This window comes from Salvelinus fontinalis, chromosome 5 (assembly GCF_029448725.1).
Source record: "Salvelinus fontinalis isolate EN_2023a chromosome 5, ASM2944872v1, whole genome shotgun sequence".
Classification (NCBI taxonomy): domain Eukaryota; kingdom Metazoa; phylum Chordata; class Actinopteri; order Salmoniformes; family Salmonidae; genus Salvelinus; species Salvelinus fontinalis.
The window spans coordinates 47,558,579-47,577,057 of NC_074669.1; the positions used below are offsets into that span (position 1 = coordinate 47,558,579).

Below are 18,479 nucleotides of genomic sequence, written 5' to 3' on the forward strand. Positions count from 1 at the left end.
TGCTTCCAAAGATGAACCAGACTTGTGGAGGTCTACAATTTTTTTTTCTGGGGTCTTGGCTGATTTCTTTTGATTTTACAATGATGTCAAGCAAAGAGGCACTGAGTTTGAAGGTGGGCCTTGAAATACATTCACAGCTACACCTCCAATTGACTCAAATGATGGCAATTAGCCTATCAGAAGCTTCTACAGCCATGACATCATTTTCTGGAATTTTCCAAGCTGTTTAAAGGCACAGTCAACTTAGTGTATGTAAACTTCTGACCCACTGGAATTGTGATACAGTGAATTATAAGTGAAATAATCTATCTGTAAACAAATGTTGGAAAAATGACTTGTGTCATGCACAAAGTAGATGTCCTAACCGACTTGCCAAAATTATAGTTTGTTAACAAGAAACATGTGGAGTGCTTGAAAAAGGAGTTTTAATGACTCCAACCCGAAGTGTATATAAACTTCCGACTTCAACTGTATCTAAAATGTACTGCACAGTAAGGATTGGATTTTAATCTTTCCTACAAATAGTTCTACCCATGATAACTTTTTGATATACCTACTACTTCTCTTTGAATGAACCATCTCCCATTCATCACGAGTCAATGTAAACACACCATTATTTGGAGTGGTATTTTTTAATTATTAATAAGTCTGAGACTACAGCCTCTTTTACAGATGAGCCCTGCATAAATACATCCAACACATACAATATACAATATACAAAATTACAAAACATATACACATTTATAGCAACATAGAGGTCCCTGAACCCTCCAAATGCCTGAACCCTCCATGGTGGCAGGCTAGCCTAGTGGTTAGAGTGTTGGGCTAGTAACCGAAAGGTTGCAAGTTCAAATCCCTGAGCTGACAAGGTACAAATCTATTGTTCTGCCCCTGAACAAGGAAGTTATCCCACTGTTCCTAGGCTGTCATTGAAAATAAGAATTTGTTCTTGACTGGCGTGCCTAGTTAAATAGAAATAATGCTGAAACCTCCAAAATGTGCCTCATTTGACAAAACCAATTTCAGTGTATCCTCACTTACTTTAACGTCAACATGTGATTCAGTTTTCATAAAGCTTATAATTTCCTCATCTGATAAACCTCTACCACAACTTTCTGTCTATAAATGGTAGTAGTAATTCCCAATATCTTGGGTGTTTGAGATTTGATTGAGCTGCACGTTATTGTTTTTAAAGGCATGTAATTTGTAAAGTCTATTGTCTGTGTAGGGTTCGTTCTGCGTTATGTAATTTAATGAGAACACTGCCACAACTGGAGGTCTGTTTGTTGGATTTATATTTGCCCTGCGCACGAAGAGACAACGCACAATATGTTAGCCCTTGGCGCAGTCACAGCTCTCAGGCACCACGGTTTTAAATTGAAAAATTGCAGAGCCAAGGACAACATACCTCGCTAGCTGAAGGGCAGGCAAGAGAGAACAATAGGGGGGGGGTACAGTCTGAGGGTCTTCTCTGAGCAATTAGTGCCAGCAGCATACCACCCTGCATACCACTGCTGGCTTGCTTCTGAAGCTAAGCAGGGTTGGTCCTGGTCAGTCCCTGGATGGGAGACCAGATGCTGCTGGAAGTGGTGTTGGAGGTCCAGTAGGAGGCACTCTTTCCTCTGGTCTAAAAAATATCCCAATGCCCCAGGGCAGTGATTGGGGACACTGCCCTGTGTAAGGTGCCGTCTTTCGGATGGGACGTTAAACAGGTGTCCTGACTCTCTGAGGTCATTAAAGATCCCATGGCACTTATCGTAAGAGTAGGGGTGTTAACCCCGGTGTCCTGGCTAAATTCCCAATCTGGCCCTCAAACCATCATGGTCACCTAATAATCCCCAGTTTACAATTGGCTCATTTATCCCCCTCCTCTCCCCTGTAACTATTCCCCAGGTCGTTGCTGCAAATGAGAACGTGTTCTCAGTCAACTTACCTGGTAAAATAACGGTAAAAAAAAAAATTTTGACATTCCATCTCTTAAACACTCCACGGGCAATAGGTTTTGAACCATAGCCTCATTTACATTCTCTGTTTGAACTATTTTGTTTAATTTCACCTTGTTGTCACTAGCAATGAATGTATACAGTAAATGTGTCACAGTCCCCTTTAAGACTAAATCCATTTTGCAATTGCTGTACATGAACTCAACATGGTTGTGATTCCACATCCTTTTGACTATCTGGAAATAGGCCAACACAATGAAAGTGATACCAATTTGCACAGACATCACATGCTAGAATAGTTCGTTTACTGTTATTTGGTGATTTACAGAACCAAAACAGTGTTTTGGGTTTATTTTGCTGTGTGACCCATTCCTCACCATATGTATGTGTCACTGCATTTCTCCTTTCCACTCTGTGTTTGATTGGTGTTTTTGTATCAATTAGTATGTGCTGTCACCCTTATCTCCTGTGTCATTAAATATGGTTGACAGCCTTAAAGGGTTGGTCAACACAATTTGTTCCTCAATCTGATTAACAGATTAAATTGGTGTGATTGTTCCTCCAAAGAGCAGTTCCTCCATAGAGTATAACAGAGCAAACTTAAACAATGTAAACATCTGATATTTTGTCTTGGGCATTCAGTCTTCTGTACATGCACAATAGACTTTAAAAGCTATAACACATTTTTAAAGAATATAGCAGATACTTTTATCCAGAGCGATGAGTGCATACATTTTCATACTGGTCCCCCATGGGAATCAAACCCACAACCTTGGCATTGCAAGGACCATGCTCTACCAACTGAGCCACACAGGACTACAAACATTTGGTATTTAATGAAGACAAGACCTCTTTTCACCATTCAGACTTTGATTTAATCATACATTTCAGCAAATAAATAATGCCTTCATGACAAAATATAATGCAAATAATACCTTTACAATGCAAAAGAGTCCCCTGGACCCCCATATTGGCACAATGAATTAAAGTAGATTTACTGTTCAGACAATAAACTGGTAAGAAATTCTAAAAGCATATCAGTTAAATACTGCATCACAGCAAGCAGCCAAGTTAGCTTATTTTCTTCAACATTGTGCATATACAACAACTTCAAATTTGCACTGATAACAATGATAATCATAATAACATGATTCAGCAGAAGCGGTAAAATATACAATCATTGCGTGCTATAAGAGTGACAACATTCAGGTCCTCACCTTTTTCTCAATGTCATTCAACATCAAGTGGAAATACACTTCAAAAATGGCAAAGAACAATATGAAACGCTGGCTTTGTAATTTTACATTTTACTATGGCAACGAGAGTTGAAACATGAAGATACATTACATTATGCAATGTTATATTTTGCCACAGAATTTTCTGTATATATGAGCCTCAATATTCCACCAAATATTTACATTCAATGTGTGTATGTATCTCTCTCGCTCTCTCTCTTTCTCTCTCTCTGTGTGTCTGTGTGTGTATACTGTGTGCAACTGAGCATGAGAGAGAGTGTGTCTGCTTTCCTTTTTTACCTCATAAATATATCTCAGCTCTTCCTCTTTCTCCCTCTATATGTCTCTCCTTCCATATTATCCACCACTTAACCTCTGTAAGGCACCAATCCTAATTTTAGACAAAAAGTTGAACTGTGGAAAACAGCACACCACTGGGAGACAGTCATCACTGCACACTATGAACAGATGAAGACAAGGGCCTAGATTCAATCTGAGCCGTGGAAAATCCACGTTAAAGTGCGATTGACATTTAAAGGTAATTTCCAATTGAACCGACATATGCAGCATTTACTGTGAATGCCGTCTCCACTAGCGCTGGAACATTGCCTTTAAAATGTGCTTAGCGGCTTAAACACGATCGGATTGAATCTGGCCCAAGGAGACGCAAACCTACAATCACTGACAGAAAGAGCGACTGGGAAATTAGAGAGACACACAAAAGAAAAGTGAGGTGTAAAGACACAAACTCAAAGATAAAGAGAGAGAATGAAAGAGAGAGGCAGGGAAGAGGAAATAGCGGAGTGGGAGATGATGGGAGAGAAAGAAGTCCTCTGAAAGAAAAAGAAAGTTGTTCCTCTTCCTCCAGATCTCTTTATCTATCTGTGTGTTTTAATTCTTCTCAAGACGTTTCTTCTTCAAATGGACACCTCATACTCCCGTGTGTCCTAGGAACCAGGTAGCAATACAACAGACCCGAATAACAGTTAATTTGAAGAAGAAAATAGTTGGTTTTAAATGCTACAGCAAAATATCCTCAGCAGTTTAGGACATGCAACCTCCAGGATTCATAAGCAATGGACGAGAGTATTCACTTTTCATTAACCTACAGTCAATAGCATGGCAACTTCCAGCCAAATAAAAAGCAAAGTTACAGAGAATATTTTCCTAAATACTAGCCAAAAGGTGAAAAGTAGATTTTTTTGTTGTCAATTTATTAAAGGTGATACAATTTACCTGTACATGAGCTCTACATTAAACTCTAGCTTAGTGACATAGATAGAACAATTTTACCTGGTGGTTTAGTTATACTAATAGCCTGGGTTTGATTCCCAGTTGGTTACACAGACAGGGCTATCCATTATAAAAAATAATGACAGGCTAATGCAGGTTTTCATGTTAATTTGGATGGGAGGATTTCTAGCCTATCAGTTTAATCGAGTTGTAGACAATAGAACATCACACATTAGAGTGTTTGAACGTGTAATGCGGCTGCATGACTTGTCGGGTATAAAGTTGGGTGTGGTTTCGTGGCATCCAATGGCAGAGTCTGTAATAGGGTAATGCAAGAAACCACTTGTAGATTTGACAGCTCTAACGGAGTTCCACCTCAGAGACTTCCAAAACAACCGCTATGCTGGCTAGCGCGGATCTGATAGAATCTAGCCCCAAAGTGAGAGGGCTTGAGCAATACTTACACATTAGGCAGAAATAGAGAAAATACTCACCCCTGCCTCGTATAGAGGGTTGTTGAAGTCAGACTCCACAGTAATTGGGCTGTATGAGTGGGTGTGAGAGAGAGACTTCCAGAAAAGTGGCTTCCACTGCAGTCTACATACACAGAGGGAGAGGGAAATACATGTTAAAGGGAGAGAATACAGCATACAGTCAACTTCTGATATCTGATCTATGCAATGGCTCAGTACTCTTGTGTGAATGTATGTGTGTGTGTGTGTTAGGTCAAACCATGCCAATATTTGGTGAAAGTAAGAAGAATGCATTTTAATTGAGACTGCTGAACTGCGCAGCACGTACTTTGTGTAATACATGTAGATTCCACCAATCAGAAGGATGACCAGGATGATTGGCAGGATGATTGCCAAGGCAATGTTCTCACTTAGCATCTGGTGGGAGGGCTCCAATGACTGGGATACTAGGGAAATAATCAAAAATAATAAATTAAAGAAGAAGTTAAATCAAGACGATTAAAGGGGAATTCCACCATTTTTCAACCTAATTTTCATTATTTCCAGCACCATCCCACTGAGCACACCACGTAATTTCAACGTGGGCAATTGGGTAATATTTGGTTGAGACATTGATATATGAGATAACAACCTATATTCACCCACTCAAAAAGACAGCCAAAAGTTTGTAGAATTCCCAATGTGTTCCCATGATTGAGCCGGAATCTGCAGCATTTACCGTGAAGCTGATCTCCATGAACGCAGGAACATTGACCTTAAAATCCACATTTTCCACAACCCGTGATCAGATTGAATCCCTGCATTATTCTTCAACGTTGATTTTTGGTTGAGATGGAGATGTGAATCCAACATAACAAGTATTAACTTGTTGATAAACTGGATTTAAAAATATCTCATAGTGGAGATAAAGTGAAGATATGACGTTGTTTCAAAAGTACAACTTCATCATACAAGGTTTGTCTGTTGAAAATTGGTTACCATGACGTTTCAATGTTCTGTAGTTAGAAATAAGAAGAAATGTCATGACATCATCAAATTGCATTAAAAGTAATTTAAAAAATAAAACACCTACTACGAGTTTCTAGCCAGGGAGAGGCATTTTCCTTCTCCCTGTGTTAGCATGAATCTCATAGTCTTTGTATGGAACTGGAGAATGAATATGAGGTTGAAAAGTGTCAAAATTCCTCTAAAGAAGATGTAGAAGGAAACGAAAAATCACCTTCTAATTTATGATCATCCAACAGCTCCTCGTATGCCACTGATAGAGAGATGCAGATTATTATTATTATAAGATCATCATTCCTCATTCACTCTTTACAATATGTTCAAGTGTTTCAATTCTCATGCAGAATTTATTAAAATCCCTCTAACCCCTCATCCTCATTTCCAGCAGTCCAATGTAGAATATCACCTTTGCAGAAGGGTGGTGGACTGTTCCATTGAGATGGGTGGCCCGGGACACAGTTGATAATAACCTCCCCAATGAGTTCATAGCCCTCATAGCAGAAAAAACGGAGCGTCTCTCCTGCCTGGTAGCTATGTTTGTACAATGTCTGGTAACCATTGTCTGGCACACCTGGGTTTGGGCATGGGTCATACTTCACTGTTTAGGGAAAGGAAATAAAGACAGAGAGACAGAGAGACAGAGAGACAGAGAGACAGAGAGACAGAGAGAGAGAGAGAGAGAGAGAGAGAGAGAGAGAGAGAGAGAGCAATGCATTCAGAAAGTATTAACAGCCCTTTTTCCACATTTTCTTGTATAATTTAAGATTGGTTAAACTGAGATTATTTGTCCCTGGCCTACACACAATACCGGATAATGTGAAAGTAGAATTATGCTTTTCGAAATGTTTACAAATGAATTACAAATGAAAAGCTAAAATGTATTGAGTCAATAAGTATTCAACCCCTTTGTTATGGAGAGCCTAAATAAATTCAGGAGTAAAAATGTGCTTAACAAGTCACATAAATTGCATGGACTCACTCTGTGTACAATAAATGTTTTTAACATAATTTTTTCAATGACTACCTTGTCTCTGTACCCCACACATACAATTATCTGTAAGGTCCCTCAATCGAGTAGTGATTTTCAAACACAGATTGAACCACAAAGATCTATTGGTAGATGGGTAAAAAATGTAAAAGCAAACATTGAATATCCCTTTGAGCAAGGTTAAGTTATAAATTACACTTTGGGTGGTGTATCAATACACCTAGTCACTACAAAGATACAGGCGTCCTTCCAAACTCACTTGTTGGAAATGAAGGAAATCGCTCAGGGATTTCACCATGAGGCCGAAGGTGACTTATAAACAGACACTGGGAGATGAATTCCCATTTCAGCAGGACAATAACCTAAAACACAAGGCTAAATCTACACTGGAGTTGATTACCAAGACAGTGAATGTTCCTGAGTGGCCGAGTTAAATCTGCATGAAAATCTATAGCAAGACCTGAAAATAGTTGTCTAGTATTGATCAACAACCAATTTGACTGAGCTTGAAGAATTTTGAAAAGAATAATAGGCAAATGTTGCACAACCAAGGTGTGGAAAGCTCTTAGAGACTTACCCAGAAAGACTCAGCTGTAATCGCTGCCAAAGCTGATTCAACTCAGGGGGTTGAATATTTATCTAATCCAGATACAATATATTAGTGTTTTATTTTTCATATTCTTTTTTTTATACAAATGTTAAATTTTTTCTTCCATTTTGACCTTACTGTATTATGTGTTGATCATTGACAAAAAAAGACAATTACATCTATTTTAATCCACCATGTAACACAACAACATGTGGAAAAAGTCAAGGGGTGTGAATACTTTCTGAAGGCACTGTACAATCCCATAGGATTACAGTGTTTGACATCCATCTCAACACACACAGACAAACACCCAGGGGAGTGACTCACAGACACATTTGGGGCTGCGGTCACTCCACTTGGGGGTGCCCGTATCCCGTCCATGGCAGGAGATCTGACCAGGGCCCTCCAGCTGGTAACCCTGGTTACAGGAGAAGCGCACCACTGTTCCAACAGCGAATCCAGACTCTGGGCGTACCGAACGCGCTCCGTTCACCACCTCCCCCGGATCAGGACACTGCTGGACTGCGGACGATAAGGATATACAAGACATGATCTAATATTTGTATAAATGTTTTTATCTACCCTGGTACTACAGATGAAACAGAGCTAAATGAGTAAACTCCAGCACAATGAGTAAACTCTTTTCTGATATGTAGATGATTGTCCATTGTCCCTGAATAAACACATATAGAAAACGAATGCATTATTATATACACTGAGTATAAAAAACATTAGGAACACCTGCTCTTTCCATGACCAGTTATGATCCCGGATCATAACCGGATCTCCAACAGGATCATCCAACAAGGATGGTTCCAACAGGATCATCCAACAAGGATGAACCAGATTTGTGGAGGACTACTGTCACGTTCCTGACATGTTTTCTGTTGTTTTTGTATGTGTTTAGTTGGTCAGGGCGTGAGTTGGGGTGGGCATTCTATGTTATGTGTTTCTATGTTGGGTTAAATGTGTTGCCTGATATGGTTCTCAATTAGAGGCAGGTGTTTGACGTTTCCTCTGATTGAGAACCATATTAACCTGATGAGGACAGAGGGCTCTGTTTTCTTGTTAGTTAAATTTAGTGCTTATCTTGGTCTGAAGTGGAATACAAGCTCTTTGTATGACGTGTCCCCCATTTCTTGTTTTCTGGAGAGCGCGAAGAGGGACTTGGATTTGCCTTCTGAATAGCTGTCGTTATAGGCGACTACTATCTCCGGCTTTGATTTTATTTGATACATGTGACAATATCATCGTAAAGTATGTTTTTTCAATATAGTTTTATTAGATTTTTGAAATTTATTCGGGACATTAGGCGTGTTGCGTTGTGTGCCTTTGTTCAGAAAGGAGAGCTTCACGCCACTTGGCTAGTGCGCTTGCTAATTCAAGAGGGAAAATGGACGTTCTAAATCCAAACAACGATTGTTCTTGACAAAGGACACCTTGTACAACATTCTGATGGAAAATCAGCAAAAGTAGGAAACATTTTATGATGCTATTTCATATATCTGTCGAACTGTGTACTAGTAGTTTTGCGCCCAGGTTTTGGCCACTCTCTCGCTATAACATAAGCCTTATGTCGTAATGAAGATATTTTTAGAATTCTAACACTGCGATTGCATTAAGAACTAGTGTATCTATCATTTCCTATACAACATGTATTTTTTTGTAATGTTTATGAATAGCTATTTGGTCAGAATAGGTGAGAGTCTAATAGAAATATCCGCACATTCTGGGAAAAAGATGCTACGTTAGCATAATGGATAACCACTGATTTCAGCTCTAAATATGCACATTTTCGAACAAAACATAAGTGTATGTATAACCTGATGTTATAGGACTGTCATCTGAGGAAGGTTTATGAAGGTTAGTGAAAATTAATATATTTTGCTGGTTTATTCGCTAACGCTAACGTGCCTATTGCTATCGCTAACGTGCCTTGATGAATGAATGCGGTTGTGTGGTAGGCTATTGTAGTAAGCTAATATAATGCTATATTGTGTTTTCGCTGTAAAACACTTAAAAAATCTGAAATATCGGCTGGATTCACAAGATGCTTGTCTTTCATTTGCTGTACACAATGCATTTTTCAGAAATGTTTTATGATGAGTATTTAGGTATTCCACGTTGGTCTCTATAATTACTCTGGCTGCTTGGCTGATATTTTTGACGGTAGCTGTGATGGTAGCTGCAATGTAAAACTGATTTATACCTCAAATATGGACATTTTTCGAACAAAACATAGATTTATTGTATAACATGTTATAAGACTGTCATCTGATGAAGTTGTTTCTTGGTTAGTTTGGTTGGTTCTTGGTTAGTTAGGTTGGCTTTGTGCATGCTACCTGTGCTGTGAAAAATGTCTGTCCTTCTTTGTATTTGGTGGTGAGCTAACATAAATATACGTGCTGTTTTCGCTGTAAAACATTTTAAAAATCGGACATGTTGGCTGGATTCACAAGATGTGTACCTTTCATTTGCTGTATTGGACTTGTTAATGTGTGAAAGTTAAATATTTCTAAAACATATATTTTGAATTTGGCGCTCTGCCTTTTCAGTGGAATGTGGGAGGAGTTCCGCTGGTATCAAATAAAATCAAAGCCGGAGATAGTAGTCGCCTATAACGACAGCTATTCAGAAGAAAATCCAGGTCCAACTTCGCGCCTTCCTGAAAACAGGAAATGGGTGACACGTCATTCCAAGAGGACGTATTCCATCTCAGACCAAGATAAACACTAAATTTCTTCTCTCACTGCATCTTGACATCCAGGGGAAGGTGTATGACGTACATGTATACTAATAGGTATCATGCCCATTTATAGGCAGGACCCAGAAGAGAGCATCGATTTCAGATTTTCCACTTCCTGGTCAGGAGGTTTGTGCCAAATGAGTTCTGTTTGACTCACAGATATAATTCAAACGGTTTTAGAAACTAGAGAGTGTTTTCTATCCAATAGTAATAATAATATGCATATTGTACGAGCAAGAATTGAGTACGAGGCCGTTTGAAATGGGCACATTTTATCTGGCTACTCAATACCGTCCCTGCAGCCCAAACAGGTTAAAAAAGTCAAATGCATTCGTGAATTCAATCGCTTTAGCCGAAATGTTGTGGTTTATTCATTGGGACTTTAAATGTATTAATGGATGTTTGCGAGGCATATCACTTCTTCCATCTCTTTGAATAGCCCACCAAATGCACTGTTTTCTAACCACATCTGGATTGATCCATAACGAAATACTATGGGAATAAATATCCCTGAATGACAGAAATATTGGAATAAAGTAGGCTAATGAAGGCAACAAATTGTTGCTTACTTAAACACCCAAAGTCATCCAATTGTTATAATAGGAATTGAAGTAATAACCTTTCTGTGTGTGGTCAACTACTTTAGCACCGATTTGTGCTGCTTTGAGACAAGCATGGGGACTGGTCTTGATAAATCCGATTTGTATTTTCACATACTCCGTTTGGGTATTGGTTAGCCTACAATTAGGGTGTGGAAATGTTGTGATTATTTTGCTCTTCCCTCGCAGTCACTTAGCAGCCTAGGCCTACTCCCAACCTGTCACTTTGTACAGCACCATTTTTTTTATAACGGAAACCCTGAGGCCTACATAGGCTACTATAAAATGCATTTTTGTTTTTCTTGGAATAGAAACACCATAATATTAATCAATTTAATTAAGCAAAATTTCTACAGAAAAAAGGTTTTAAAGTCTCTAGTACAGCCAATATTAAAAACAGTCAAATGCGGTTCATTAATTGTTTAATTATTCATGAATCTCTTTGTTATTTTGTTTTATAACTAAAATGCTTGACTGTATTTTAAGACTTGGATGACTTGCATGCTGTGTGATGACATGCACAAATTAATGAATGATTGATATACTGTATATTGAATTAGGCCTTTATGCCAATAAATAAATTAAGCTAAAACAGCTACAGTAAACAGGACTCTTAGGCCTAGAGCTCCATGTCATTTCAATGACTTCGCTTCTCAAAGATGCCCTCTGGTGGTCAAACTAGCATTAATGACAACAATGGCTGACAGTAAAATAATATGACTTCATGCACTCTAATGTGCCATACATTTATGCAGCACGCTGCAAGCTGTGCTGTACTATGACGCAACTATCGCCCGACAACATAGTTTTTTTGTTATAGATGTTCAATGTCTACTATGATGGTAAAAGTTTATCTTGATTTTGTGTAACAGCACGAGAAATGCAGATGTGCTGAACTGCTAATAAGTGATGTGTTTCAAGGCTGCTAGTGGTTAGCTAGTAGGGGTAAGCCAGCAGGACTATGCTAAAAGCCTACACACCGTATAAGTGATAAATTTTTTGCTGATACAGAATAAAGAAATCACAGAATATGGTCAGATGATAAGTTGGTTTTATTCAGTGCCAATGAGGACTCGGTATGATGTGGGTCTTTACCGTCTTATGTGGACAGTGGCTCACTCCTGCTGTGTATTCACTCGTGTGTTATTCTCTTTGACATCACTTTTCCAAACACTTTTCCAACATGACATCTCAAATGCGGATAAATGTACATTTCTCCCAAAATACAAATGTAAAGTGATATGTCATATTGGGACTTTTAATTGGAAACATGATCAGAATGCATCAGATCAGCAACCTATTTCTGCAATCTTCCCTTTAAGTGTCTGAAAGGACCTAAGGCTCCATTCAATTTAGCCAACATCTGCATAGTGGTTGTTTGGGCGGCGTCGGAGGTGGAACTGTGTTAGAGCGGTCAAATCTACAAACGTCTCCTGGCCGTATACCTAACGCAGACATTGCCATTGGCTGCTCAGAGTCGCATTAAGAGTAATCCCATATAGCCTTGGTTACAAGTTCGAACACTGGAATAATATATAATATTCTCATTATTTTGTTTAATGATTTTTAATTTGAGTGTCATTATTTCTATGTAGCCTACACTTTCTCTTTCTGAACTTCGAACGCGAGTGGGACAGGTCTGGCTTCATGACAATTATCAAGCGCAGCTGCTCACCAATTTGAAAACGCCAATGCAGTTCCACCTCCAACACCACCAAAACAGCTATTGTGTCGGCTATCGCCAGTTAACGCTAGATCTGATTGAACCTAAGCCTTACTCAACCTCTAAGATGTAAAGTGATTTTTAAATCAGTTAGTATGCTCAGTCGGTGATCAGCAAAGGAGCAAAATTGATGCTCTCAAACACATCCTAAGTTTTGTTGGAAGTTCGGGTTGTGTTCCCCTGCTCAGGTGTTGCGTTGCATCAACCAATGGATAACATATGATCTGGCATGAGTCAGCAATGTAGTCGGGCAGGAACGCACTTTAGCTTACCTTTGATGCAGGTGGGTGGGCTATTGCTCCAGGAAAGATCCCATTGGCAAGTGATGATGTCAGAGCCACTGATGTCATACCCCGGCTGGCACTGATAGGTCAACACACTTCCCCTCACGGGAGAGGTGTGGGAGGAGCTAATCCAGCCAAATTCGATTTGAGGGAGGGCAGGGCAGGTGTCATTAGGCTCTACCTCTGGATGTGAAAGAAGTTGATGTCATTAGATGTAGGATAAACCAAGGGCTTGTTCAGGAGGATATCATGTTACAGAACATTCAGATTGAAAAATAATTGTGTAGAACACACAATTGAGGTAGAATACGTAAATCGTATTGTCTGTTCATATTATATCTACATTTATTAACATATTGCCTCACTGAATACACACCAGGAAAATGTACATATTGTATTTGGGTGATGTTATGTATGGGCAATCAATGTTCTGCATATCATGTCCTTTATGTGAATGTAATGTCCTGTATGTAAAAGTCCTGTATGTGTACGTACCACGGTAGTGAATAAGGAACCCCTGGCTGAGAATAAAGGAGGAATCGTCAGAGTCACTCTGGAACTGAATAGTGACCTCAGAACCACCTGACACGACCTGGAAACGCTCTCGTGACCCCAGGTACTGGCCAATCACATGGGACATGAGGTCGTGACCATCGAATATGGTGAGAACGTCGTTGTGGCGGATATTCAAACTTTGAGGGAGACAAAATGCATGAAGAGAGGAAAACAACTTTCACTTAATCACAATGTCACTTCAAATGGAATCATAAAATATATATTCTCACAACCATTGTCATTTCTAATCCTTACAATAAAAACTTCACTGGAAGCATCACATATTTCTTTGAATGTATGTCAGTCACAGTTGAAACACACCCGTTATAATCAATGAGACTCGCTACACCAGCCACGGAAGCAGCCATCAGTGAAGCGACAAAACGCAAGGTTCACATTGTTCAACCTTTGTTTTATGCTTTAAGTATATTCCTTACAAAACATGCAAACATACTTATTTTGAGTTCTATCTCCATCATATACCTCTGGTGTAGTGGTAAAAAAAAATATGCAAAGGGAGTGCTCATGTTATGCATTGAGGTTTCAGAGTCAAAAGAGTCATGGGAAAATTCAAGGAGAACAATTCCCTCTCCCAAATGCTCCAGCCACAGCTTCAAAGACCAAAATAATGCCTTTTGGGTGTTGGAGAGGCCAAACTCACATCTGGATGTCCAGTTCGATGCGCTTCTCCTCATTACCATGGATCTGCCACACACAGTCCTGCCCCTTGGAGTAGCTCTGTGGCCAATCAGGGGACAGAACAGTGCTGGAGGGATCGGTCAACTCTCCCCCACACAAAGCTGAGAGAGAGTGGGAGTTAGGGGCGGAAGATAGAAAGCAAGATAGGGAAGGGGGGGAGAAAAAGTTATTGTAACATTACTTGTATTATTATCTTATTTTTTTATTTTAGTGAAAGGGGCTTTACAAACACATTATCATAATGAAATGGTAGTATTCAATAGTATTACCTTTACACACAGGCTCACTCTCATTCCAGTGTGGATCGCTTGGGTCCACACACTCAATGACCCCGGAGCCCTGCTCCATGACAAAGCCTGGGGAGCAGGAGAAGATGACTGTGGTTCCCAACGGAAAGGTAATGTCACTGCTGCTGAAATTCCCATGGGGTAAGTAGGGCTCATAACAGTGTTCCCCGTCAAAGGCTGAGAGAAAGCGAGAGAGAGCGAGAGAGATAAAATAGTGTGCACATGTGAATATGAGGAGAGAAAGAGAGAGAAGTAGGATAAAGCATAATATAAGATGAACTAAAGTAGGGCTGACCCCATTTAGTTGACTAGTCGATTGTTTGGTCTATAGACTATTGGTCGACCGAGATTTCTTTTTTTATGGTGCACAAGACACTGGTTTGATTCCCTCCTGTATCATTGGACTAATCCATTGCGGAGGCCATGGCGATGGCACAGACCATCACTCTAAGACATGTGATACTGAAATTGTATATGGTTATATTACGTAAAAAATAATAGTGCAACACTAATAAAGCTAATATTATTAGTGTATTATGCTATGTGCATAATAGAAAAATTAACCAGCATATTGGGATTGAGAACAGTGAGGCAGAGGCAGCAGCAGCAGAGATGATGAAACAGCCTTTGCCCTATTCAGAAGGGGGTGGTCGGGTAATGTAATTATGTGCACAAGCACAAAACACCATATCTGTAATTTTTTTCTGCCATGTCAGTAACTTGTTGTCACGCCCTGGCCTTAGTATTATTTGTTTTATTTATTATTTTAGTTAGGTCAGGGTGTGACATGGGGTATGTGTGTGTTTGGGGTATTATATGGTAGAGGGGGTGTTGGTTGTAGTGTATGGTTTTGTGTTGAATGTATGTATCTAGCTGTGTCTATGGGTGTGTAGTTTTCTAGGAAAGTCTATGGTGGCCTGAATGGGTTCTCAATTAGAGACAGCTGGTTTCTGTTGTCTCTAATTGGGAGCCATATTTAAGGCTACCATAGGCTTTAGCTGTTTGTGGGTCATTGTATATGTAGACGTAAGTAGTTTGTGTGCGCACTTGCGTTTGAAGTTTCACGATCGTTTGTTGTTTTTTGTTAGTGTTGTTTAAGTGTTTAGTGATCATCTTCGTCGTTATAAATAAAGAAGATGTATTCATATCATGTTGCGCCTTGGTCCTCTCATTCATGTCAACACGATCGTGACACTTGTACATGGCAGGAGAGTCATTTCAGCCAGAATAACCAACTAGAAGGTCATCTGATAATACCAGTCCCTGTGTTTTGAGAGAATCGACATCCCTGTGTTTTGAGAGAAATATCTGAGTTTGACAGGTGTTGCTCACGGTTTGAGCAAGAAAACAATGACTGATTCAATAAATTGAATGAAGTGCTGTGCATAGCCTAGTATTACCATCAAAAAGTATTCAGACCCCTTGACTTTTCCCACATTTTGTTACGTTACAGCTTTATTCTAAAATGTATTAAAACATTTTATCCCCCCTCATCAATCTACACACAATACCCCATAATGACTAAGCAAAAACATTTTTTTTGTGTGCAAATGTATATAAAAAAAAAGGGAAATATGACATTTACATAAATATTCAGAGCCTTTCCTCAGTACTTTGTTGAAGCACCTTTGGCAGCGATTACAGCCTTGAGTCTTCTTGGGTATAATGCTACAAGATTGGCATTCCTGTATTGGGGAGTTTCTCCCATTCTTCTCTGCAGATCCTCTCAAGCTCTGTCAGGTTGGATGGGGAGCGTCGCTATACAGCTATTTTCTCTCCAGAGATGTTCGATCGGGTTCAAGTTCAGGCTCTCTCAAGCGCATTCAGAGACTAGTCCCGAAGCCACTCCTGCCTTGTCTTGGCTGTGTGATTAGGGTTGTTGTCCTCTTGGAAGGTAAACCTTTCCACCAGTCTGAGGTCCTGAGCACTCTGGAGCAGGTTTTCATCAAGGATCTTTCTGTACTTTGCTCTGCTCATCTTTGCCTCGACCCTGCCTAGTCTCCCAGTCCCTGCCGCTGAAAAACAACAAAACAGCATGATGCTGCCACCACCATGCTTCACCGCAGGAATGGTGCCAGGTTTCCTCCAGACGTGACGCTTGGCATTCAGGCCAAAGAGTTTAAGCTTGTTTCTCATAGTCTGAGAGTCCTTTAGGTGCCATTTGGCAAACTCCAAGCAGGCTGTCATGGGCCTTTGACTGAGGAGTGCCTTCCGTCTGGTCACTCTACAATAAAGGCTTGATTGGTGGAGTGCTGCAGAGATGGAAGGTTCTCCAATCTCCACAGAGGAACTCCGGAGCTCTGTCAGAGTGACCATCGGTTCTTGGTTACCTCCCTGACCAAGGCCCTTCTCTCCGATTGCTCAGTTTGGCCGGGTGGCCAGCTCTAGGAAAAGTCTTGGTAGTTCCAAACTTCTTCCATTTAAGAATGATGGAGGCCACTTTGTACTTGGGGAACTTCAACGCTGCAGAAATGTTTTGGTTCCCTTCTCCAGATTTGTGCCTCGACACAATCGTGTTTCGGCGCTCTACGGACAATTCCCTCGGACTCATGGCTTGGTTTTGCTCTGACATGCACTGTTAACTGTATAACCTTATATAGACAGGTGTGTGCCTTTCCAAATCATGTCCAATCAATTGAATTTACTTCAGGTGGACTCCAATCTGTCACGATTGTCTTCTTTAGAGAGAGTGGACCAAGGCGCAGCGTGTGCAAAATACATCTTCTCTTTATTTTGAAGATGAACACGAAACAAAACACTTATACAAACTATACAAAACAACAAACAACCGTGAAGCTACAAACGAAAGTGCACACACAAGCTACTTACGTTCAACATAGACAATCTCCCACAATCACCTAAAGCCTATGGCTGCCTTAAATATGGCTCCCAATCAGAGACAATTAATGACATCTGTCTCTGATTGAGAACCAAACCAGGCAAACATAGACTTTCCTAGAACTCTCTCCTGAATACAACCCCATACACTATACAACACCCCCTAAACAATACACTCACCCTAAACTAGACAAAACACACAAACTTCCCATGTCACACCCTGACCTAACTAAAATAATAAAGAAAACAAAGAATACTAAGGCCAGGGCGTGACACAATCAAGCTGTAGAAACATCTCAAGGATGATCAATGGAAACAGGATGCATGTGATGTCAATTTCAAGTCTCATAGTAAAGGGTCTGAAAACTTATGTAAATAAGGTATTTCATTTTTTTTTAAATATAAATCAGCAAAAATGTCTAAACCTGTTTTCGACTTTGTCTTTATGGGGTATTGTGTGTAGAGTGATGAGGAAAAAATGTATTGTATCCATTTTAAAATAAGAAATAGAAAAGGAGTCCGAATAGTTTCTGAATGCACTGTGTGAAGGGCCTACATGCATCAACTTTCAGTGAATGCTTTTGTTCATATGTTTTGTGCGTATGAATTTAATATCGACAAATGTGTCTGTAAAAAATATTGTGCCTATTTAATTTAACCCTTGCTGTTAATAGATCGTAAAGCAGCATAAAACTGACCTAAATGTTTGGAAATGATAAGTTCACTTTCGCATTCCATAGCCTTAAAACGTATCTCAAGTACAAGTGCACTATTTAGCTCACATCTGAAGGCCGGGGGGCATTTAGGACGTCTACTGCAGATTGCTAAAATATCCTATGATTATGATCACACTTACTCAACTCAAATATTATGGCGACACTATACCAAATATGGATTTGTATGGTTTAGAAACTTGGGAACCAAGCTCGTGTTATCAGTGTAGCCCTGTTATTGCCTGGACTTGTTGAAATATCTTCACACCTACAAGAAAACCTCCAGGCTTCCGTCATAACTGTCCATTTACTTGAAAAAAGAAAGAACTACAGGGGGAAGTTTGGACAAAAACTATTCCCGTCCGAGTCATCCTCTGGAATAACGGACATTCTGGGGTAACAATTACATAACCATACTAGTCCAATGCGAATAGGGTTTGTATTTGTATTTATTATGGATCCCCATTATCTGCTTCCTGTCACAAATCCCCCCGGTGGTGCTGCTGCTCATTCCGTTCACCAGCTCCGGAGGTCTACGTCACCGACCTTGTAGGCGTCACTGAACTGGA

General features: G+C 39.8%; 1 protein-coding gene across 2 annotated transcripts in view; it reads right to left on the reverse strand.

The window, feature by feature from the left end:
- Positions 1-2,795: 2,795 nt before the first annotated feature.
- The window catches only part of LOC129855729 (seizure protein 6 homolog), a 57,789-nt gene continuing 42,105 nt past the window's right edge, over positions 2,796-18,479 (reverse strand). Inside the window, exons 10-19 of one of the 2 annotated variants that reach the window (XM_055923701.1) lie at positions 14,342-14,536; positions 14,035-14,173; positions 13,314-13,510; positions 12,807-13,001; positions 7,794-7,988; positions 6,296-6,487; positions 6,104-6,142; positions 5,213-5,330; positions 4,906-5,008; positions 2,796-4,125 (exon numbers count right to left, since the gene is read on the reverse strand). In XM_055923701.1, coding sequence (XP_055779676.1) covers positions 4,096-4,125; positions 4,906-5,008; positions 5,213-5,330; positions 6,104-6,142; positions 6,296-6,487; positions 7,794-7,988; positions 12,807-13,001; positions 13,314-13,510; positions 14,035-14,173; positions 14,342-14,536 — 1,403 coding nt within the window. In that variant the 3' untranslated portion in view covers positions 2,796-4,095. Of the gene's footprint in view, positions 4,126-4,905; positions 5,009-5,212; positions 5,331-6,103; positions 6,143-6,295; positions 6,488-7,454; positions 7,517-7,793; positions 7,989-12,806; positions 13,002-13,313; positions 13,511-14,034; positions 14,174-14,341; positions 14,537-18,479 lie in introns of those variants that run through there. The other variant, XM_055923703.1, reaches the window with a different exon arrangement.